Here is a 24,527-nt window from a genome sequence, read left to right as displayed (position 1 = left end):
AATAAAATTTGAACAATGCCTGCTTTTGTTGTATTGGGAGTGGGAAAAGAGAAAATTGGAAATTCATGTTGACAAGTGGATGCTGCGTTGGCGTCGCTGCCGACGCTCTGTACGTGAGGAAAATTTCAATTTTTAAATTATGCGCACTGCTTCGCAGGGTAAAATTGCACATCGAATTGTGGATACCGTGGAATCCATTTTTGGATATCGCTAAATAATCTCTAGGCTTCTATTCTACTCTTGATCTATTATTATAATTTTAACAACACATATAGCATAATTTCTATTTAAATAAATATTTCCAAAAATGTATTTATATTTCTGTACTGTCGGGTGAGTCGCAGATACGCATAGAATACAGGGCATTACTTTGAACAATACTCGCAAGATTATTGAAATATTTTCGCCATTTCTTCTTTTTATGTGTTAGTGTGTGCGTGTGTCTGCGTAATCAGCAATTAAGGTTTATGGCCTTTAAAGTGCTGGTATTTCGCGCTGTCGGCATTGCCATTTCCAGCCGCACCGAAGTGCCACTGGAGTTGCATAATGATCGTAATGATCATCAGCGACCCGCTGACCTCATGCACTTTTGTTAATCAAGTTGCAAATTGGCCAATAAGCCGCAGAGAGTCGACAGGACACGTCCTAAAGAGCCATTGGCGAGCAATTTTGTGGTTGGCCCGAGTCCAAAATGCAAATGCTGCCCTAGCTTACTCGGGCATGGATACACACACACACACACACAGACACACCAACCCACACATCCACGTTAACCGAAATACCCAGCACACCCAGCATTCAGAGGGACATTGGTAGCTGTGGTACTGGTCGAGTGGCATAACGATCCCCAATTGAGGCGGCATTATCGTAATTATATGCCGGCTTTCAGCACTAATATCAAATTTTTGAGAGCACTGCAGGCAATACGAAAGATTTCCTTCATAATTTCCTCAGCTCAACATTGCCCCTTTACTTTGTTATGTGATAAAAATTAATGGTAAAGGAAATAATTTAATTAGAACCAATTACAATTGTATCGGCTTTGCATGTGTGTGTGTGTAACTATCAATAAATAAGCCCACATAAAAAAGGTTAATCAACTACTAATTAGAATTTCATTTAACAGCTTATATTAATTTTAATTATATAGGGCTTATGTTCCTTCTTGGTCTCATTTTACCAGTTGCCCATGCAAAATGGCATAGTATTTGTAATAAATTTTAACAATACTTATCCTCGCATCGCTTCTCAGTTTTCAACCAATTTTTCATTCAATTTACCTGCAACGAAAGCGAAAAAAACGAGAAATTGAAACATAAATCACCCATGTAATCATTTATTGTATCATATATGGGTTGTAATTTCAGGTTCTTTCGACGGAACAAAAACTTTCGCCAGATTTTTTTGTTCGAGGAATTCGAAAGGAGTGGGTGAAAGTGAGGCAAACCAAACGCACGAAATGTCTACTTTTGATGTTGAGATTCGTGTCATCACAGGTGGAATTTGTTGCCCCTGACGATTTTTGACAAGAACGGGGGACGTACAGTGAAAAAAACATCAAATTTTATTAGATACATATTTAGGTAAATATTTAGAAACTGCCAAAATGTTTGCAAATGCCTGTTTTTCATCAAATTGTGCAAATTTCCAAATGCGCTATATATTTTTTTAAATCTATACTCTATAATAATTTATTTGAATTTTCATTTCCCAATTTCGATTGGTTTTTGCAGTGCTTTTTATACATCTACGGATGGAATTTGCTGTCTGCTGACGTGTCGCCCGGGGCATCATAAACACTTTGCAACCATATCCATACATCTTTCGCCCCAAAAGGAGGCGTGTTCGTGTTGAAAAGTTTTTCCCAGGCAGCTGTCGCGGCTTTTGCGCTCACAAATGAAGTGCTAAATTATGCTAAATGTGTGACAAAATGTGATTTGAGTGCAGATCAGGTGGCCCTTGGCCTCTTGCCGTTCTATTTACATATACATACTTACATACGTTATGTAAGAGAGTGAAAGTATATATATGCTTTGCTCTCAAAGGCTTGACAGTCGATAATCTGGGCGGGTTGGCATCTATGGCCGTCATCATTTAAAGGACATCTCCTTGTTGCCATTTTGCATAACAGTTTTCCTTATCCGTGTCGCGAGCAGACTTTTTCATGTCGCATGAAAACAAATTACTTTCAAGCGAATAATCTTGCGGGGTTTTTGCCATTTGTTTGGGAAAAGCGCGGGGAAAATCGCATGGAAATCGCAGGCAAATCGAGAAAAAGGCATTGAAATGGCGCTGCGAGCAAGTTTCGCTTGCGTCATGGCTTCAATTACAGCAACAGTGTCGAAAGTAAGCAACAGATTCCTTGATTTCTTCACCCCATCCCCTTTTCCATTTCCATTTCCCTGCCCATTTCCATGCCCATTCCCTTTTTTCCCTTCTTATTCATATTTTCTTGATTTTTCTCCGATTTCCCAACGATTTTCGGCGCTGCGATGATATGCGAATAATGTGAGCCAAAAATGGGAACTGGCCCAAACCAGAAGCGAGCAGACCAATCCATATAGCAAAGCGGGTGCTACGAGCGGAAATTGAAAGCTTCCGTCGCGAACGGGCGGCGATAAAGAAGCCACCCATCACCCCCTTTTCTCCCAAAAGAAAATCACCCACACACACACCATCATTCAACCCAAAACTAACCCACAACCCGCATATAATGTGTGTGTGTGTGATTGTTTGACGAAAGTGAAATCAAAGTTGCGGCAAAAATTATTCCATTTTATTCGTTGGCATGTCGGCCAGAAACTTTCGAAATAAGTCTGCATTTGAGTTACAATTATCAAAGGTAAATAAAAAAATACGAACGAGGAAATTAAATGAGTAAATTACATGAATGAAATTACCCATGAATGGTGAAGGATATAATACAATATAATCTGATAATAGATATATAAAGGAATCAAATCAGTACATAAACATAAATACAAAATGAGAAGCTGTATTTGAAGCTGGGATATAAAGTAAAAAGCGAATTATTTTTGTGAATGTTCCAACCCATAAAAATTGTCAATAAATAAAACTCTAATAGGAAAAAAATAACTAGTAAATATAGGAAAACAGCCAAAAGTCGACGAACTATCGATGTAATTGATTGAGCTTAAGTAATTCGATTCAACAAGAATGATTCATCATTATGCTCGCAACTTTCCTTCCATTAGTCATTGCCTGCAATCTTAATAATTGCCCGGCAAATTTCGTCTAGTGTATGAAATGATTTTGCTATTTTTTCAACGCTCCCTTGCCATTTTCTGAACATTGCCTCCATTTTCATTTCCCAGGCTAAGTGAATGAAAGCGAAACTTTAATTGAAATGAACGTTTGGTGTGCGTTTTTGGGTTAAGTAATTGATTATCTCTTGTTTGCCGTGTACACATGTACATACATACATACACATGTACACTGCAAACAATACATTATCAATCACTTACGTTTACGTACACATGTACGTGCGCATAAATACACTTAGCGAAATGCCTTAATTAAAAAGGGACGTAACTGTGCACGCGTTTTTCATCTTTAATTGGCTTAGCGCGGTATGACATTCCATAATCGGATAATAATTTTTAAAGTAATTCGGAATTGTGTAAATATGACTTTTGATTAAAATTCGAGCTATGATATTCTATGGTGAGACACTTACTTTTAAAGTTGTGGCCAAAAAACTGAATATTTTATTAGTGAAATTTTAAAAAATTTTAAAGTATTTCCGATTGGAATTTTCATCATATTTTGGCTAAATATGGTCATAAAGCAAAAAGAATAACTGTTTTGAGCTGCTATTTATCAGTGCTAACGATCCCTATCATTTTTTGAAGGATTTAGGAAAATAATTTTTTGTGTCAATTTTCGGATTTTTTGTAAGGGGTAACATCATCAAAATTTGCAAAAAATGGCGAAAAAATAAAATTTCCATGTTCGAACACAGTTTGATTGCAAATTTAATTACGAGCTCATCGAGGTATGACATTCCGAGTTTGGACTATTTTTGCACATTTTTTTGCGAAAATAATGAAATTTTTAGGTGAAAAATTAAACATATGTATACGCTTTCTTTACAGTGTGCATTCAAGCAAACGCTCAGCGTCTCACACATAAATTCTGGTGTTATTTTTGTTATTGTTATGCCGCTTCTGGACGTGGCGGCATCCCCCTATCTACCTCGCACTCCCACACACTCACGCAGGAATTGGAAAGGTAACCTGACAGACTGACAGATAGGTGTGTGTGTGGGTGTGGGTGGTGTGAGTGGGGTGAGTGTGTGGGTGTATACTGGGGTGGACCCCAACTTTGACAATGCCGGTCGGCTACAATTCATTCAGACAAAAAGTTCGCCACAATAAAAACGAACCGCGCGCGAAATCGAATCAATAATTTAATGCAGGTGCTACCTACGCCAGGTTTTCTTTTACTGCCATTTTCCGCAGATATATACCCCACATACATATATATGTATATATGTATATATGTATATAGATATAAATATATTCCCGCCGATTTCCGATCACATTTCAACCGACGGCCACTGCTTTTGTCATGTTGCCCACTGCCATGTTAAGGTTGACATACACAATAATAATAATAATAATAATGTATCCAGCCATCGGACTTGGCTTGTTTGCCGTTAAGGGCCATTCCCCTCGAGAAATTTCCACACCCGCCACAAAATTTCCCCCCGCCCATCGAGATTGGCCGCTTTTCCCGACACATGAGCGGCTTAATCTGAATGAAAATATTGCGCAAAGGCTGATATAATAGATATGCCTAAACATCTGTGCTGTAATTAATAAAATCAAATAAGTATTTAGACATAATTGCACACATACAAAAAGAAATTGAAAATTTATAAAATAAAATTTAAAATCAATGTCTTCTATATACAAGCTTCGATTTTTCATCTATATCAGCAATCATAAATAGGTTTTATTGAAAATCGTTTGGAAAAACATTTCATTAACTTAACTGCAACTCTCTACCAGTTACTCAGATCACTCCAAATCTTGAATAACCCACAGGGATCTAAGCCACAGCCAGCATCCCGCTCAAAAAGGGTAAGTGGTTTGTAAACAAGTGAAAGCAAGGAGAGCGCGGGATCGCAGCAGGAACCGAATCTGGAGGACTTTCTGCGTAGCAAAGAGAACGAGGACTGGGAGCGGCTGCGAGCTGACCAGTGTGCCCCGTATCCTCGCTACGAAGTCATCGAGTTCACAAACGTCCAAAGCGAATAGGAGTTTGTGTGAAATATCTCACATTTCCCGACGTGGACATGACCGATAGATTCGTGGAGTGGCTGGAACTGATGAGGCTACTGGGTGCCACCAAGGTGACCGCTTTCGATATCGGGCAACTGATGCCCAACACAATGAGAACTCTTGCGCACTACACGGAAGCTGGCGACGGATTCTTTGATCTGCGGAAATTCCGTTTTCCCAATGAGACCGCAGATCACGAGACATTCCGTGCCATGATTATCGAGGTGCTGCTCTACAATGACTGTTTGTACCGTACCATGTTGGCATCGATCTTGGCCAGATGCAGCACTATCGCTATACCGAAAATCTCAAGTCCTTGGTGGATCCGCCGCCCGTAAGGGATGATAATATCCGACGATTCCAGCACCAACTCATCCACAACTCATTGGAAGTCCATCGGCAGCTGGCCCAGAGTCGAGCAGCATATTGATTATATTTTAATTGCTTTTTCCTTATATTTAAGAGGCTTAAATTGGCGGCTGCGCCGGCCAAGGGCTTTGTACAGTACGTGTCCCACCTTTTGACCCCGGGCCACGTCGGCAGGATAATAATTGCTTATTGACATGACGGAGTCCGGAGTGGTCAGGGCGCCCAGGTGTGCCGCCACTGTGTGTGCCGCAAAAGTTAGCTTTTTCCATTTAGCTTAGCCACATCAAGGGCTGTACTTTCACCGCCGGTGATATATAGATACTGCTCACAGTCCAGGGGGGATATACAATTGATAAGCCATAGATATGGTGCTCTAACCGCCTATTATTTTTTTTTATTAGCATAAGACAGGAGTCCATTGCTGGTTTTGTTAGTTTGTTTTAAACAGGTTCCTAATAGATTAAGAGTGAATTGTTATTCTTTTTTGATTAAATATTAAAATTAAGATAACCTATTACCTCTAGCTTTAAGAGTGAAATGGGCAACAAATAGAGTAGAACTCAATGACAAAGAAGCCGCAGCAAAGCAAGTGGTTGCTTTTCATTTTTCATTTCATTTTCCAGCTTGCAACGGAGCAAAAATTAATTTGCTTTACATTGCAATTTTGAAGTGGACCCGAGAAATTTATGGCAATCTACTTTGGATGTTGAGGCAACTTTGGTATTTGATTCGGTCATCCGGCGCATTCCATTCAGCAAAGAAAGAGCTTCGAATTGCAAAGACTTTGCTGTAGACAACAGACTTGCTGCACATTGCGTATACGCCCAGTGAAGCTTTGACAATACTTTTTTTTTTTTGTGATTAGTAACGAACGAGCCTTGAAAAACCCAAAAATAGAGCCACGATTGTTACTTTTCCATTAGGCAATTATCTGAGTTTTGAGGTCGTCTCGAAGATTTTGTGTTGGATTTTAATCTTTGGAACTGGGACAGAAAACAATTTGGGTTTTATTTTGATTCCTTTGTGGAAAACGATGCTAGTTAATTCACATAGGAATTTCACAATTTGTGCCGCTTTAAGCGAAGACCACAATTTATTTTTTCAATTAGTGTGAATCGAGCGAGCCTGGGGTAAATGGGGAAAAGAACCGAATTTAAGCCAGCATTGTGCAACGCAATTTCTTGCCTTTCAAACATGAGTTTCCAATTAGACAACTATCAGATTCTCACATTTCAGAATTGATTTCGACTTATCTGCAGGTCTGAGAAAAACGAAACCAATATCCAAGACTGTCAATGGCAAGATTAAATTGCATATACGCTTATAAATTGCTTGCTGCGGCATGCCAACAGTGCTTTTCAATTAGTGTCGGCTTAAAAATATCGCCCATCACATTTTCGCTTTGTGAATTATTGAGATTTATGTTGATGTTTCTTTTAAAATCACGTGCAAGTAAAATACATTTTTCTGCATTTTAAATGACTAAATTCCAAAATTCCGAGAGACCCGGGCAGTTGGCTGCCATAAATTGAAAACATTGTTTAGGACTTGTGGTTGCATTGTTGTTTTACTTCAATTAAAATTATTGCCCAAAGAGCCAACGGAATAAAAATGAAAACTTTCTGTTGATCCGCCGGCGGGCAAAAATCTGACCAGATTGCAATCAATGCGCTATGAAAAATTGTTCGGTTTTTTGGCCAGTTCTCCTTTCGATGGCCAAGCTCCAAGTTGTTCGTAAACAATCGACTTGTTTTTATTAATATTCCTTTTTTTCTCTGGCTCGCGGGAGCGGCCAATACAACTCTATTTATTAAAATTCAAATTTATTAACAAGGCGAACACAAAAGCATTTTTTTCTTGTTTTTTTTTTTTTTTGCAGCCAAACAAGTGAGACAAAAATGCGTGTCAGGATATATTAAAATATTAAAAATGGACGAGGAAAACGGCAGGGAAATGGCGAACGAAACCGAGCTGACAAATGAACGTTAAAAGTGCGCGACAATTTTTTATTTCCTTTTCATGCCCGAGCCTTTTGAATTTATTATAACACAAATAACAACGGAGGCGTCGAGGGGGGCGTGTCCAGCCCAATGCCAATATCCAGGAAAAATGGAATGGCAATTTGATGGGAGTCCACTGGTCCTCCTGGCGACGACGTGTTTTTATCGCTGTCTATTCTTGGGCAATATTCTCAAACAATTATCCCGCTAATAGTGCATATTAAAATGTAAATGCCCGGCCAGGTGGGCGATAGGGGGCGTGGACGAAATTCATGGCTCCAAATTTATGGCCAACAGCCGTTGACAAAGCAGTGAATAATAGAACGTACATACAAGCGGCCTGTAAAACCGAAGACTCTAATTAATGCCGGCCGTAACTGGGGCCAAATTGATGGCTAAAATAAAAATGTGCTGCTGAGAAAACAGGTTAACTCTCATGATCACTTTTGAGTTAATCGTTAAAACATCCGAAGATAAGAATGAAAATGTTCTGTTTTTATTAAATCTTACCAAAGAGTAATAACTATCTAACCATCTAACTTTTAGAAATTTCCATTTGAATGGGGGTTACTTTTAACTTGGCAATGAAAAATAAATCTACTCTCTGCGCCAAATGATCGGGCGTCATATTTGGAAACACATTTAGTGTAAGCTCTTGGCCAGGCTTCCTCCTCCTTTGGCCATATCATTGTATGGCCTAACTTCCGCTAATGGGCCAACTTGGCATCATCGTGGCAACAGTCACGCGCCCATTTCGCAGCGATATAATTCGAGACGCGTCGGACGGCCCTTGAACTGACTTTTCAACTTGGATTTGGCCCGACTTCCTTTTTGGCCCGAATTTCCGGCCAGGCTATGTGTACGGTATATTTCATAAATTTAATTGTCACGTACTCACATGGATCTTGCCGCTATTTGGGATGGCATATAATACGTGTTTATAACTGTGTTGCGCGATTTAGGCCATAAACGTGTGCTCCGTGACTTACGTGGCGTATACGTTACTTGTGACGCGCCAAATGATTTATTTACTGTATTTATTTAATCTATTTGATGACCCTGGACCCCTGATCTCGGCCAAAACTTTAAGGTGCTTTCGATAAATTATTTATTTGCTCAATGTTATTTGTGGAAATTCACTCATCATTTGCTTTCAAGCTTAACCAATATTTTCTCACAATTTATGTGTGTGCATTATTTATCTTCTTTGCATTGAACTTTATTGACAAACTATAATTGCCATTAATGGTAAATAAAGATTTATTCTCATAAACAAATTTGCATATATATCTAATTTCAACAAAATGTTGTTTTTTTTTTGGTTTTTTGACAAATAAGACTTTAATCTGCATTGCTGCAATGCATAATAAACTAATAAATTGTAAATCATTTCTGATTTTATAAAGAAAAGATGACATTGATTTTATACAAAACTTAAACATTGTTGTGTTTGCTGCTGCACTTTTCTTTAACTCTTTCTTTTTTTCTCATCTTAACAGTTAAGCAGTTGCACTGGCTTTTCCCATTTTCCTGGAAAAATATGGGATGTCGTTTCTAAACAGCAAGTGCTGCACTCGAATGTGACACGCATCAAATCACTTTACTCGAGTGCACACTTAATGCCGCTTCAAATGAGCGCAGCTGAGCACTAATACATATGCTAAGGGATGGCGAATGCGGATGCGGATGTGTGTGCGAATGCGGATGTGGATGCGAACGTAGGTGGATATAACCCAAGTTAAATGCAGTCGGAACATATGAAGTTTAATGGCAGTAACACAAATAACATGTGCTAAATATTTAAAAATATATCATAAATGCTAAAAAATATGTTGCCACTTTTGGTGAATTTAACACAAAGACGGTGGTAATTTAATTAAATCGATTAGAAGCTATCAACTTTATTCTCAAAGTATTCATAGTTCTAATGGCATAATTGCTCGTGAAATCATTGAATAAAATCAAGAAAGCCGTTTGCCAAACTTCGCTTCGTTTATTTCATTTATTTCGGCATATTGTAATTAAAATGGACGCCCGAGTTTCGGGCACAAGTTTCGTAATAAAAATCCAGTTAATAAACTTGCGCGTTCAAAATACAGAAATTCATATAAGAGGACTTGTAAATAATGTTAAGAAATGTTCCGTTATTCGCTCGCTGTGTTTTTGGGGGATTTTAATTAAATCGTTTGCCTCGCGCCGGCGAAATAAAAAAAAAAAACGAAAGGAAATAAAGTAAAATGAGAACCGAATTGAAAGTTTATGTCAGCGAAAAATGGCGGTTATATCTGTCTGTGTGTGCGTATCGTTATTGGTGTGTGTGTGTTAGTGAGAGTGTACGAGTGCATGAGTGTGGGTGCGCAACCCGACTTCAAATATGTTTGAACAACTTTATTATGCAAAATGCCAAACATTCTCCAACTTGTAGACGTGGCGCTCTCGCCTCTCTATCTCCCCTTTCTCCGCTTTCGTCTTCGGCTTCTCCCTATCTGTGCGAGTGTGTGTGTTTGGTTGTGCGAGTGTGTGAGGATGAGTAGATTGCTCTGCGCGCAAATCTCATTTGAATTATAATGATGACGCCACGCACACACACACAAAAAATCGCAAAAAAAAAGCGAAAAAATGGAGTTTATGCCATAGAAGGGTTGTTTTTTTTTTGGCTCGAATGGTATATATCCTTGCAAAGTAATTCCGATTATTACAGGATCTATATATTTTTCATATTTTGCTATCATTTTTAATGATCAATGCTAAATTAATTAGAGAAACGTCTAAAGTTAATGAAATAGTCATTTTTTATGATCCCATTGCCGAATATGCAGCAAATTTGCCTGGGTATCAGCTGGACTGAGTCCCGATTTGGCCATAATACCCGTAAAATGTGCCCGACGCCTATCGTGCATATGGCAAATATATATATATATTTTTTTTTGTGTGTCTGTGAATGTTTGTGCACGGATGTGTGCTTAGTAGATGGTACATACCTGAGCAAGCCTGAGGTGGCAGCGGGAATATCAGCGTCGTGGAACTTTTGCGCCTGGCCACCGCACAGCCCAAGGATTGCGGCTTGAAGCTCCGCAGCTGCTGCATGAAATCGGAGCACTCCATTAGGGCCACGTCCGCGAAATGCAGGTCGCACAGGATCTGGTTCTGCAGGATGTAGGAGAGGCGACAGAGAAAGAAAACGGGCATCAGCGGTTGGGCATTTGAGTGGTTTGGATTCTTCCCGCCCGGTTGATTTATTCCGGCTTCACTTTATACTGTTTTCTTTTCGAGTTTTTGTGTGCACTTTTCGCTCATATGTAATTTTGATTAAGCCACTTGCCACACATGCATCCGTCATCCATAATGAGCTCGTCTTTATGGCGCCAAAATGGGCGAATGCATTTCAGATGAGTTGAGGCAAATAAATACGAGTGTGGGTAACTTTCGCTCCAAATTGGCAATTATTTTTGCTCCCTGGACGCCCTCAAAAATCTTTATTATCTGATTTTTAAATCGCCTAAGAAAAGCTCTTACATCATATTCATTTTCAGAGAGTGTCTTGTTTCGCATTTTTGATAAATCAAGTCACAAAAAAGAAGTGGAATGTACAGCAAACTCATTACTTATTTACTTCAGTGCATCACAATGCCACAAAAAAGTCGGAAAGCTTCTTTCGTATTTCAATTAATTTTGGATGAGACCCTTTCACTTGACATGAGAAAATGAAACATTAAGAGTTTGCTGCAGACTGTCAGAATTTACAGATTAACAAAAAAGCTCTTTGTACGATTACATAAATTAAATGGGAGAAGAGATTTAAAATGAAATGGTACTATTGGTTAGCCAACGAATTGCTAATGTACTTAAGCACAATTTTTCTTTATTACATATTTAGGAAATAATATATTAAACGAAGCAAAATACTCGTTGATGATACGATTTAGGGCTATTAACCTAGTTAACTTGGTGGTGGTTTGGTGAACTTACCTTGAATCTCCTGGCCCGTTTTTGGTTGGGCCCAGTCAAGTTCAGACCACACGAATTGCAGCGCAGGCACTCCTCATGATAGTGATTGTTGTCATAAAGCGGCGATGGTTCTGCAATGTAGAGCGGAAAAAGGACACGGTTCAGTTGGGCAAATCAATTCATCGGAGGCCAGAAAACCAGAAACCGAACAGGGCCGAGCCAGCTGGCTTGCATAACCATCGGCATAATGTGGGGCGGGATTTCAGAATTTTAGTTTTCAAAGGGAAAGGGACCAGGACCAGGATCTTAAACAGAAACAGAACCAGAACCAGAACCACCTACTACTTCTCTACATACCACATGCACCAGCTGCCAGCAGCGACTCAATTACAAACGGAAATGAGTTTCTAATACAGGCAAATTGCAAAAGGATAGATATCCTTGCAGAGCAGCAAAATTGTTGCTTGTCGAGTTGATGAATGGCTGTTGATGGGTTCGCCTCGCCCTCAACATACCCTCTAACCAAGCCCCCAAAGTTTCAGCCAACTTTGGAGGCCAATCCACAGCAATCATAATCCGTCTGGACCCAGCTGAAGTAAAGTTATCGTGAGGCGACTCATTCGACGGCGAAGATGGTGAGAAATGACTTAGGCTGTTCTGCTTTTCTTTTGAATTTAATTTAAAGTTAGCTTTGTTCCAAAAAGTACTATGTGGATTCAAAATTAAAAGGTTACGACTTGCTGTGTAATAGATAGAATAGCTCATATCTCGTGATTTATGACTTGAAAAAATTGAAGAAAATATCAGTAATGAAAGTCTACATAATTTTCCCAGAAATCCCTTAAACTCCAGCTCTATTTGTTGGCCAAGAGAAGTTTGTTGCCAGTGTTTCTCCATCTCCTGGCCATTTTTTTCGTTGTTGTCCTTGTGAAGAGACCTGCCAGGCAGGACCTAGCAATCAAGTAGCTGTAATAATGAGCACGTGTGCGTGGCTCACCCAACCCAGTTGGCAGGACTACTCGGTGTTTGGCACTCAGTTGTTCGCCTCGACACCGGAAATCATAATTAAATGAATCAAGCAAGCGGAAACACATTATGAGAGAGGGGAAACAACCTGATCATGGCCATCAGCATCAACATCATTGTCATTGTCGTTGTCATCAACTCATATTCGGTGTGGCCCAAATCACTTGCATGTGGGGCAACCGGCGCAAATGTGGGTCGCATTTCATTAGCTGTCCAAAAGGGCTAAGCGTTGTTTGTGGCTATTGGCTACGTTTCAATGAATTTGAATTTGAGTGCATTCCGAAACCTTGGGTAGCATTTAATTGTTGCACTGGGCGTATACGTGATATTGCTAAATTACATCTGATGGCCGAGCAATGATGTGTGACAGCAATTGTTATAATTGAAGTAGCTAATGTAACCGTTTCAAATTATGGTATTACACACGAATATTGTATGAAATTAAATGGAATTCGCTCGCAAGAGTATAGCTTAATCAAAAACCGTTTTATTGTCATTCATGGGAATATAAATTCCCTGGACGAGTCATTCAGAAGTGAAGGCCACTGTCCGCCGGGCAATCGAGTTCATAATTCCTCGCGATTGTTTGCCCGAACTTGAATAACTTTTCGCTCTTCTCCCTTGACTTTTTCCCCCCCCCCAGCTGTCGATACAATTGAGCTCGGCTGGATGAAAGGGCCAACCCGCACTTTCATTTGCACATTCGCCTCCTTATCGAGGGAGTTGGTCAGGAATTTCTGGCCACTAGAAATACGGGCCGAAACTTTGCGCATATTTTTGCATTAATGAAGCGAGTCCCTTAGTAGCATTTGCATTTGAGTTTGCATTCGATGGCGCGGAGCACTGGACTGGAATGGGACCTAATTGGTCTGCTGGCCCAAAACTAAGAACATAAACTAATGCAATGAATGTCGAGATATAACCAGAGGGCCAAGGACCTCTGGCAAAAAGCTGGCCATTCATTGCAGCAATCTGCAGACGGGAATCTGCCGCAAATTGCATTGTCAAGTGCAGGACAAGCGACCGAAATGAGCAGCACAAATGGTCAGGATGGCCGGGATGGCCAGGATGGTCTGGTTGACCAGGACACTAAAAAGGGCTGTCATTCGGCTGGTTACTCGAGTCATGGACATGACTCACCTAGGTTACACTAAACGAAACGGACGGTAAATAATGCTAGCAGGGCTGGTTTTCAATTTATTATTATGACTATTATCCCAATTCTCTCAGTGTATGACTGAGCACTTGACTTCACCACTTCGCTCCCCTATTGTTTGAGATAAATGGAGCATTAAACTGGGAAAAACTATTTACGCTGCTGGCGAATTTTAATCAGAAGCGCGCTACAAATTTGACTAATTGAAAGACGACAAAATGGAGCCCCATTACTCGGGGTCCAGCTATGGCATTCTGATTCCAGCGAACGGAAGGGGAGCACTCTTCATATTTTATTGCTGCGCCGTAAGTTAACTTGACTTGACTTGAGTCGACTTTTACTTGACTTGTGGAGCGGGCTTGCTCCCCATTTTCCCATTTCCGCATTTCCCCATTTGCTTTTATGACAGCTGCCGCATTGAAAACTTTGCATCTGCACTTTGCAGCTGCTCGGGGGCGGTGCTGCGGACGGGGGGCGTGGCAGGAAGCGGGCATATAATATAAATTCATGACTTTGATAAATTACCAACTAATGACCCAAAAGAATGGCAAACTTCTGGTTTTTAGTGCAGAAATCAAGCGTTAACTTCTTCGAAGGGTCGCCAAAAATAGGGGCTGGAATTTGGTTTTTATTGTATGCCCAGACTTTCGTAGAAAGTCCAAAACAATAGCTGCTTAATGGCTCGTGACAGGCGAACTTGGCCAAATCCTACAACTGAGTACAAAATAATAGGTTGGGGCCTACAAAATTAAATTCTACCTGCTTGCATGTATATTTGTGTTTTCTACTTACTCGTATTTTGAATAAATACAAAACATATAAATAAATATTTAAATTATTTATAGATTTTGAATAAAATTCAATTAATTTAAAATATTTAAGGAGTAGCATTCTTAAATTAAAAAAATAATATAATATATAATAATATTCTGTTCTATAATTTGCTTCTTAAAAAACGAAGCAAGTGGGCGTGGCAGTTGTCCAACAGACTAGGGAGCAAAAATTGACTGCAAATGCAATTTGTTTAGTTGCATATAAGTAGCTGTCGCTGCGGAAAAGGGTGGAAAAACGAGGAAAACGAGGAAAAATCCAGATGTAAAGTGGCTATGTGGGGATGTGCAGCAGCTTAATTGAGCGTAAATAATATTGGACTAGGGATAGTGGCACATGAGCAGCCACGGATGCAGCACAGAAGCCCGTCAACTTCAGTGCACTTTCATTAAAATTACACAGACACTGCGGGGAAAATAGCAGAAAAATGGCGGGAAAACTGAGTGGAAATTTGCCTGTTGCAGTGCAATGCCCCTGGTTGCCTCTTAAAGCCAATGAAAACCATTTGATGCAAATGGTACTAATCAATTTTCCACGAAAATTCGAGGACGAAAGAATAGCTTTTACTCATAACTTGAAATTAAAATGTCTGGAGTTTAAAGAATAAATTTAGCTGGTCTATATTCTACTAATTTTGCAATTAACAACAGCAATAAATTGGGTGAACCACCTTCGAGGTGACGATTAGTCCCTCAAGCAAGGCAGCAATTCGGCCATGGGTCTTGGCCAACTGTGGCCACCGTTTTGGCCAATTATCGGTGGCGTGGGGATTGTCATTGGCCGTGTGAGAACCGCAGAGCATGGTTTGCATGTCAGCCGGCTGTTTGTCGCATTTAGCTGATTAGTGCAGTGCAATTAAATTGAAGCATATCATTTGCAACCATACCAATTTCCCCAATGTGCAGTCGCATTGTCACACGGTCGTTCGATGGATATGGAGTGGGGTGGGGCGGTCATAATTTCGGGGTCACGCGGGGTCAACGGTGGGTCACAACGGTCGTACGTGCGTATTTATGGGTCAACTGGGACCAAAAGGACCAGGACGCACACGCGATGTGCAACCTCCTCCCCCCTCCCCTTCTCATACCATCGAAGCAACAAAAGGGGGAATGATAAAAAAAAAGTAAATAAAAAGTGCAGCATTAGCGTGACTTTTTTACGATGCATCCTGCGGCGAAATCTGTCAAACAGATCACACAATAAATCGTCCGCAAATGCCCCAGCAGCTTATGAAATCAATAATATTAAATATGCGCACTGAGCTGAAATGCATGCATATTCATATTCATATTCATATTCATACTCATATTCATAAAATCTTGTGCAAGCATTTATGTTTGAGTTTTGAGTTGCACAGCCGAGAATCATGCACTATTCCTTGGGCTGCATAAATATTTATGCATTTAAAGCGTGTTGAAAAAAATATTTAAATACATTTATGGTAAATTAAATGTTATCATTAAATCAGTTCTTAGTCATCTTTTTTATTTTTAAGCAAACTTTGTAGGATTCAGTGCTTTATTCTGGCTCTCATAAGCGTGTTATTTAAAATCTCGCCGTGGTTATTCATTCTCCCCGATGCCAAAAAGCCACAAAAATAGGAATGAAAATAGGAGACGAAGTATGCAACATAAATTCTAAAGTCGGCACGTAAAATGCTTTTTTGCGGCATCGCCAGGCGCGCATAATGCGGCTTTTAATGGAATTAACGTGCGCAAAAATGTTTCGCTGCCGCCGACTAAATGCTCTCGCCCACCAGCTCCGCCCACTTTTCAGCCATTTGCCCCGCCCCCATTGTCACTTGCCACCCACTTCTTGCCGCCCGGTAAGCACATGTGCCATGGGGCGAAAGGCAAGTGGAAAGTAGAAAGTAGACGACACCAAATGGATTTGGGGCTCAGTGCGCACCATGTACGAATGAGTTGTGATTAATTTTTGGGCCCGACAGCATTTGGGATTCGGGCTTGGCATTGAGATTGCGATTGGGATTGGGATTGGGATAGGGGCGGCGGCTGGTTTCGAGCACCGCACATTTGATTTATAAACATGAGCCGCACTTGTTGCATGGCGTAACGTTGGCGATGCCACCAAAAAAAATACGAAAATTGCCCAGAAAAACCGGGAAATGTCGAGGAAAACTGGCAAGTTGCGTGCCAGGCGATGATAATCGTTAATGGAACAAGTCACACATGTCAACTGGTTCAAAAGCGGCATTGGTTAATCGAACTTTTCGACGGATTTATGGTTGCTGCTGAGGCAGCTAGTAAATAATGGCTTGTGGCATTAAATGGAGTATGTTAACACCGTTTACAAGCTGCCCATTAGCTTAGTGAAGAGTTTAAAAACAATTTTAAGGGTAAGACTAATAAAACTCGAACTACTTTTAACTTGAATGCAGATTGCAGAACAATTAAGCGTTACATTTTTGCAGCTGCAACAACTTTGCATTGCAATGGGCCAACTTATAAGCTATGAATACAGAGTTGAAACTGTTGAAACTTTTTGCCATTGACAACATCAAAATGCGTACAAAATTGCAGAACATTAAAATGAATATTTCGAGCACAGGTCATGTGAAAAATTGTTGTGTAACTTTCATTTTTGCCGAGGATAATGAGAGTCCAACAATTCAAAATATGTGGGTCAAAAATAGAAAAGGTAAAATTCCACATATTCATATATGGAAATTACTTTTATTAATAGAGAAAGATTAGGCAAAGTTCCATTTTCTTTCGAAAATTTCCATATCCTTGTGGCATTTTTGGCTGAAAACTAACTTGCAAGTTCCATTTCACATCGATTCCCGATCACGAATTAGCCGCAGCTCCTGGATTCCCCAGAGACGCCCTTGGCCCAAAGTGTGGAGCACGAGATGTGCGAATCAATCCGCAGACCCTTGGCCCGGAAAACCCACTGAAACTCCGATGGCTTCTGGGCAATTTACATAAAAACTTTGCTCGCCAAACGAGAATACATATTAAAAAGTCGAAAGTGCGGGGCATACGTACGTACGTATATATAGTATGTAGATTTTCGGTGGAGGGTTTAAGTAAGCCAAAGTGCAACAAAAGTTAATTCAGTTTTGAAATGGTTGCGAGCTAGCTAGTTCGATATAAAGCCGGCCACAAAAGTAAAGTAAAGTAAAGTGATGGGGATGTTTGATGTGGGATGGATATGCGTGCGTGTGAAAATCTTATTTTTTTGCGTGGCAGCGAGGGAAAACTTTATCGAAAGTTATTCTTTCCAAGGAATTTGTCTGCTCCCCGGCTCCGCTTTGTATCATCTTTTTGGAATTTTTCGTTTTTTTGTATTCCTTTTTGCAAGTAATATTCATGAGACCTGCGTGCGGCTGTCAGCAGAAGGACTCACCTCGTCCTGAGGTCCTCCTGGCCATTAGCTGCCCAGCAATCCCTGCCTGCCAGTCCGCCATCCTGAATCCTCCTCGCTCAATCAATGTCAGCCCAAAAGATCCGGATCCGCATCCGACATCCTGGCTCTGGTTAAATCACTTGGCATTTTATTGAGTAAACTGCTTTGCAATTATTTTCATCCGATGCCAACTCATCCCCCGTCCCAATTAGCAAAAGAGCGACAACAAGCTGCGGCAGATACGTATCCAGACCAGATTTGCTGACAGTCTGCTGGACGGGAGACCTCATCGATTTGACTTTGTGCGGTTGGCTTGATTTGGTGCCTTAGTTTTTTTTTTGTGGAGTGGAAAGGTAATCATTGTGATTCTTTCAGTCAAAACACACTGAAAAGTTTTTTTACCATTGCAGCTAGTTAGGTTTTTGTTTATCTTTCTCTCAATAAAATTGCATGTTCGATTTTTAATCAAAAAAACAAAAGGATAGCATTTTAATTGATTGATGAAATATTAGGAAATTGTTAAAACGATACTTATAACTTTATATGAACTCATAAAGTATTTAAAGATCTTTAGATCGTCCTACGATTCGGCATTCCCAAAATAATTGGATAACTGGTTGATCGCATCGAGTCAGGGTTAGTGAGTAAGTCTAATCAAATGGAATTAGTAATCGACCTTAAATACCCGCCGTATTTAAACGATGTGTACTAGCTGCCTGCCTGGCTGGCTGGCTTATCATGCCAAGCCGGGAATTAATTAAATTCTTAGCGTCTGGGAGCGACTACAGGGAAATGAAAGCAATAACTTCAAACTTCAGCTCTGACCAGAGAGAGAGAGAGAGGGACGGGGCTATTTTGGAAAGAGAGAGCGATAGGGAGGGAAGGACATTGTAAGCATTGCTGGTTAATGGGTCAGGTGATTTTCTATTGTCCTCGCCGTTGTCCTCTTTCCCGCCGGACTGCATGTTTAATCCAAATTACTAAAATACACACAGACACGGGACACATCGTCCTTTGTGTGTCCTGTCCATATTCGTGTGTGTGGATGCGTGCGTGTGTGTGTGTGAGTGGGTGTGGCTTTAGTTGTGGTGGTGGCGGAGTAACACCCCCATCTTGACCAGCCTTGTTTGCTGTATTTTAATGAATCTATGAGTCGACCATTCTGTGTGCGGTGTTAATTGAGCCAAAGTCAAACATTCTGTCTGGCCAACAGCTAAACCATCGCCACGAACACCACCCACCTTACGCCCAACTTTCACCCACCTTTAACCCACCTTTCACCCACATCACCTCGGTTTAATTAGTGCGACGCAGCATTGAGGCTTTCTCCACACTTTTTTTCCCCTATGCGTGCTGCGGGTTTTGTGTGTTAATTTGATTTTATGAAAATAGCCGCAAGAAAAGGACAAGGAAATGGCCGATTTCGTAGGTGCAAGGGTTAGTAGCAGGTGTATTTTTAATTATCAGCAGGATCCATTAATAGTAATGGTTGCTTTACTTTCAAATATATTAACTTAAGGTGGCTAAACTTCGACTAAATGTTACAATTTAAAGTTGTTGAAATGCTTTATAGAACGGACTTATTTCCTTATTAAACAAATTACAGTAAATGTATAATTTATTGAGGCAAGCTACCCAAGTGCACAAAAAATTGTCTTCATTATATTAACAACAAGGCAATAATTGCAGGTATTTGTCAATATAGCTGGGGCAAATATGAAATTATAGTATTTATTGCCAGTTTTGTGACCCACTTCGATGGATTAATAACTTATCCTGACAGCCGTCTGCTGATTGAGCGAGTTCGTGGACAGTTCCTGACAGTTTTTACCCCGCAAACCGTAACCCTAGCCCTTAATAGCTGCCAGAGCTTTCCCTGAGTTTTCCCAGAGCCTGAGCGCGGACCATGAAGCTTTTATAAGGCGATGGCTATATTGATTTCCTGCGGCATTAGGCTGACTTATGGCTTGTGGTGTCCAGGGGGTTGTAATGCGTACAACGGTGCGTATGATTGACGAAAGGCTCCAGCAAGCAGTCGGCTACGCAATTTGGATACTCCTCACAGACACAGAGACATAGACACTGGCACACACAGAGACAAGGAGAAAGTGACGAAGAAAGCGAGAAAGAAATAACAAGGAACAGACGACGAAGCAACAACAATTGACAACCATCTTGTTTGGCAAATAAACGCGAGCCATTATCACGAAACTAAAATGCTGTCTCAATATTATTATTATTATTATTATTATTATTATCATTTCAATAGCCACCGCCCCGCTGTCTTTGTCGGTTTATAGGTTCCTTGTTATTTTCCTTATTTTTTGTCTTACTTATTTTTTTCGTTTTTTTCTTTTTTTGCCACTTTTTATGAGACACTCGTGTTTGGCTGTCAAATATTTCAACAGCCCGAAAGTGACAGCTGTTAATGGCATTATACATTTGTGGCACCGAAGTTGCTATTGGTGGCTACGCCCACTTTTTTGGGGAATACATTCAGGTGGCGAGTCCATCATCGACGCCACGTCCTGGTCCCCAAGTATTTTATATATTTTTATTTGGCCCTGTTCTCAATAACAATTTGCGTTTTATGGCCGATTTGAAAACTTTCGAGTTCTCATTTTCGGAATCGATTTGGCCAAGTGGCGTCAGCTGCTAATTCCTTCGATTACGAACTGTTTTATGAGAGAGCCCATCAATCAGCCGCCCATCAATCAAGAGATCGCAAATAGCTGCCCCCTGTTTGTTTGTTTGTTTATTTGTTACTTTTCTGGGGAAAACCAATACAATTGTGATTACTGGATCAGCTCTTCTGTTGTGTAAGTCCCGGCTCATCGATCCGCATTTGGTAATTGTCCCCTTTTTAGCCCATAAATTAACATTAATTTCGTGGCACAAACAACTGACCCCTGACCCCCGTTTGCTTTTATTGTCGTGTATATCGAAAAAGGCAATTATAAAAATTAACGTAATCAATGGGCAGTTGAGATACTAATTGGAGTATAGTTTGGCAATTGCTGATAATCCTTTGGGGCAACAGCTCAATCGAGTGACTAGTTTTAAATTAAATTCAATGGAGCAGGCAATGCAATATTAGTTTGTAATTTTAAGAGCATTGCGATTAGTGCTGTCTAAGTATTTAAAGGGCAGAAACAAATGAAATTACTGCCTGATTGGCAATAGCAAGCCGAGCTCACACTCAATATTAATTAGTGAGCCAACAAAGGAGGGCAGGACAAGCAGCAGCATCCACTTGCCGTAAATCCTTTCCAGGACTCCAAGTGCGCCTGATTGACGAACATACGGGCCGTCGATCTCCCGTCTCATAATCGAGTTAAAAGGAAAATAATTGTGTTATTATAAATATGAAATAATGGGCATTCCCTTTTTTTTTTACTTTAGACCAGTGATATGATTATATCTTGACCCACTTTACGTTTGGAGCAATAAGAACATTTCTTTTAAAATCTCAAAATATCTTGAAGATTGTTATAACATCGTAAGCTGCTCACATTTTCATACAAAGTACCAGTAAATATTCGAGTATTTGCTACCCTCGATGGCTACCATTCGATGGGCTTTGAATGTCGCCCGTCTGCTGGCAACAAGTTTAATCAATAAATTTTGCATTTCAGTGCGACCAAAGTTTGGTCCTGGCCGTCGCGAAGAAGAACTTGTTGCACTGGCAGCTGGAAAATGCGCCGAGGGGCGTGGTCGCGCGGCAAGGGGGCGGTATGATAGGAAATGGCCAGTGTAGTTGCTGCATCAGTATCAAACTCGATTCGCATTTCATTCATAACAGTGAGAAAGAGAGATTGTGAGAGAGAAGGGGTGCAGTCAGCGCTCATTCATTTGCTGACTGTCACATTTCCTGATACTCACACACACACACACATACGCACGCACACAGACAGTGCACTTTCATTCATTAAAAGGCATTTAGAGGCGGCAAGGACGAGTGGAGGCGTGGTCGTGCCGCCTTGTATGGCTGCCAAGAAGGCAAGCTTCTTGCCATTCAATCGGATGACTCTCGGAAAATGTTTGGAAAATCTATCAGCTCTATCTTTCATTTCAGCTTATGACAAAAACTATATTTTACAGTCACTGAACACTGAACAGAATGTGATGAAAAAAGGTGCTACATGTAAATTCTATTGTACAGTTTGATCTGAAAATTGTTATAAATAATGTTTTCCTAGTGAATTTACACATAGATATATATTTGATATTTTTGTTTATTTGGGTGCGTGAACTTGACACTGGAAGCCTGCTAACCCCCAATTCACGTGCAACAAGTAAGAGTTGGCCAGAAATGAACTTCCCCCAAATGCCACAGATGTATGTATGTATATGCCCATAATTGTGGCATTGCCACTTCTTTGGCAACCCGCCATTTGGCTGGGATGTGCATTTCTTAACGTATTCATTATACAGACCGCTGCGGCTGCGATTGCTGCTGCTGCTGGCGCTGCTGCTCGACGGCTGCCGACGGCCACTGCGCAGCGGTGGTGCGGTGGCGGTACCGCTGCAGCCGCTGCCGGCGCCGCTGCCTCCGCCGCTGCCGCCACCGACGACATCGACGTACTCGGCCACGTCGCAGCTGTTGTGTTGTTGTTTATTTGGAGGATCCTGCGATGTTGCAGCTGCAACAGTCGACGACGAAGACGACGACGATGGCAATGAAAAGTGTTCACGCACCGCACACACAATTACGCACAGCAAAAAAAAAATTTACAAGGCAGGATATGAAAAATATACACAAAGCAACACACGTACGCACGCACACACACACACACACGCAGTCAGCCGACACGCACACACACACTCAGCCACTTATGCGCAATGGCGAGTTGAACGATAGTTCGCTAAAAATCGTAGCATACTTTCTGCCGCGCTACTGAATTCTTGTTTCTGTACAATTCGTCTTTGATCTCTACGTATTTTTTCTATTTTTAATATTAATTGTTTTGTTTTTTTTTTGTTTATGTATTTCTGGCTTAAATTGCCGGCTGCGATTTTCTTTCGACTGGCTGCTGCGGTGCTTGTGGCACGTCTGTTACTTCAACACCAACTGAATGGCATGTGTCGTGTGAAAAGGACGCGAATGCCATGCCGAGTGGACATGTCCTTGCCAACGAACAGCTGTCCTGGCGCCAAACAGCTGACACCAGCTTTTCCCTCAGTAGACATGGGAAAATGCGTAAAGCTTGCCAGTTTTCAAGCTTTCAAAGGATATCTTAAGCTGCCCAAAAAGCTCGCAGTCCGGTTGGCAGCACCAATTGGGTGGGAAAATTTCAAAAACCAAAGTGCTCACCTGTCTGGGTGCTGGAGTCGAAAAAAGTACTGGTTGTTTCCACGGTCATGGTGCCAATGGTGCCGTCAATTATCTGCGCCGACGAATCGCGTCTGCCACGATAACTGGAAGTAGAGGTGTTTGATATAATATAATATTAATCGTATAATTAAAAAGTGTTAAATAATGAAGTAATCGATATCAGCACTCACCGACAGACGTCGTCGCTCTGGGAGCTCTGTCGGCGGAAGTTCCTGCAGCGGATCATCTCCTCGGTGGTCGACTGCCGGCGGAACCCCCTGGCGATCAGGATCTCCTCGGTGGTGGACTGCCTCCGAATGGCCGGCCGCTGGTTCTGCTCGACGGTGGTCTGCGTTTGTGGCCTAGAGCAGGGACTTGGATCCCGGGAGGAGCAGCAGCTGTTCGAGTCCGGCGATCTCGGCGATTTGGCTGCCGAACTGCTCTGCCTCCGGAGTGTGTGCCGCCTTGGACTGCCATCCCGCTCGTGGGATCGATCCGGCGATAGATGCGTCCGCGAATCTCGACGACCGCCACGCGAGGCGCTATCCGGTGACAGGGAATCCCGCCGAGAGGTGCGCCTCTCGCAATCGTCGGGCGGATCAGGGCTGAGTACGGGTTGGGAGCCACGCCTACTGCCGCCCGGCAGGCAGCCCTCGTCGAAGGCGGTCGCCTGGCGTTGCAGCCGCTGGAGGCGTGGCGCCCGCTCCGGACTGACGCCTGCCTTGGAATCCCGCCGATTGACCCGGCCGCACTGCGTCTGCGAATCGCGGCGACCCTTCGGCGCCGTCGGACTCGTTGCCGGTGGCGTCACGGAGCTGGTGATGATCGTTGGCGGCGGCAGGGCTTGGCATGCGGAGTCCACCTGCTGATGGGCCAGGTGGTGAGTGCTCGAGTGCGTCGATATCAGGGGCATGGAGTGGTCCGAACAGGAGCCGGCGGAACTGGTGGACGGGCGCTGCTCCTGCCGAAAGTTTGGGAATTCCGGCGCGGCCAGTGAGTCGCGCTTCTTGGCCATCTGGTATTTGCCGGGTGGCGGTGGCGTGGTCACCCGACCGGCCACATTGCTATCGCGCCGACTGCTGGACAGGTAGCTCTCACCGGATCCGCGCCGGGATGCCTGGTGGTTTGGTGGTTCGGTGGTTGGTGGTTGCCAGGATGTGTGCGGTGGTTTGGTGTGGAATGGTAGGAAAGAGAGAGAGAGAACAGCG

At 41.8% G+C, this 24,527-nt stretch overlaps 1 protein-coding gene across 1 annotated transcript in view; it reads right to left on the bottom strand.

The window, feature by feature from the left end:
* LOC6618619 overlaps window positions 1–24,527 on the bottom strand; it is a 93,714-nt gene that overhangs the window by 18,148 nt on the left and 51,039 nt on the right. The window contains exons 5-8 of the mRNA XM_032726426.1: window positions 23,511–24,436; window positions 23,320–23,423; window positions 11,645–11,754; window positions 10,657–10,822 (exon numbers count right to left, since the gene is read on the bottom strand). Of these exons, the coding sequence (XP_032582317.1) occupies window positions 10,657–10,822; window positions 11,645–11,754; window positions 23,320–23,423; window positions 23,511–24,436 (1,306 nt within the window). The remainder of the gene's footprint in view (window positions 1–10,656; window positions 10,823–11,644; window positions 11,755–23,319; window positions 23,424–23,510; window positions 24,437–24,527) is intronic.

Source organism: Drosophila sechellia, chromosome X (assembly GCF_004382195.2).
Source record: "Drosophila sechellia strain sech25 chromosome X, ASM438219v1, whole genome shotgun sequence".
NCBI classification, from domain to species: Eukaryota; Metazoa; Arthropoda; class Insecta; order Diptera; family Drosophilidae; genus Drosophila; species Drosophila sechellia.
Note: the sequence above shows the minus strand (reverse complement) of the source record. Positions and strands in the feature narration are given on the sequence as shown.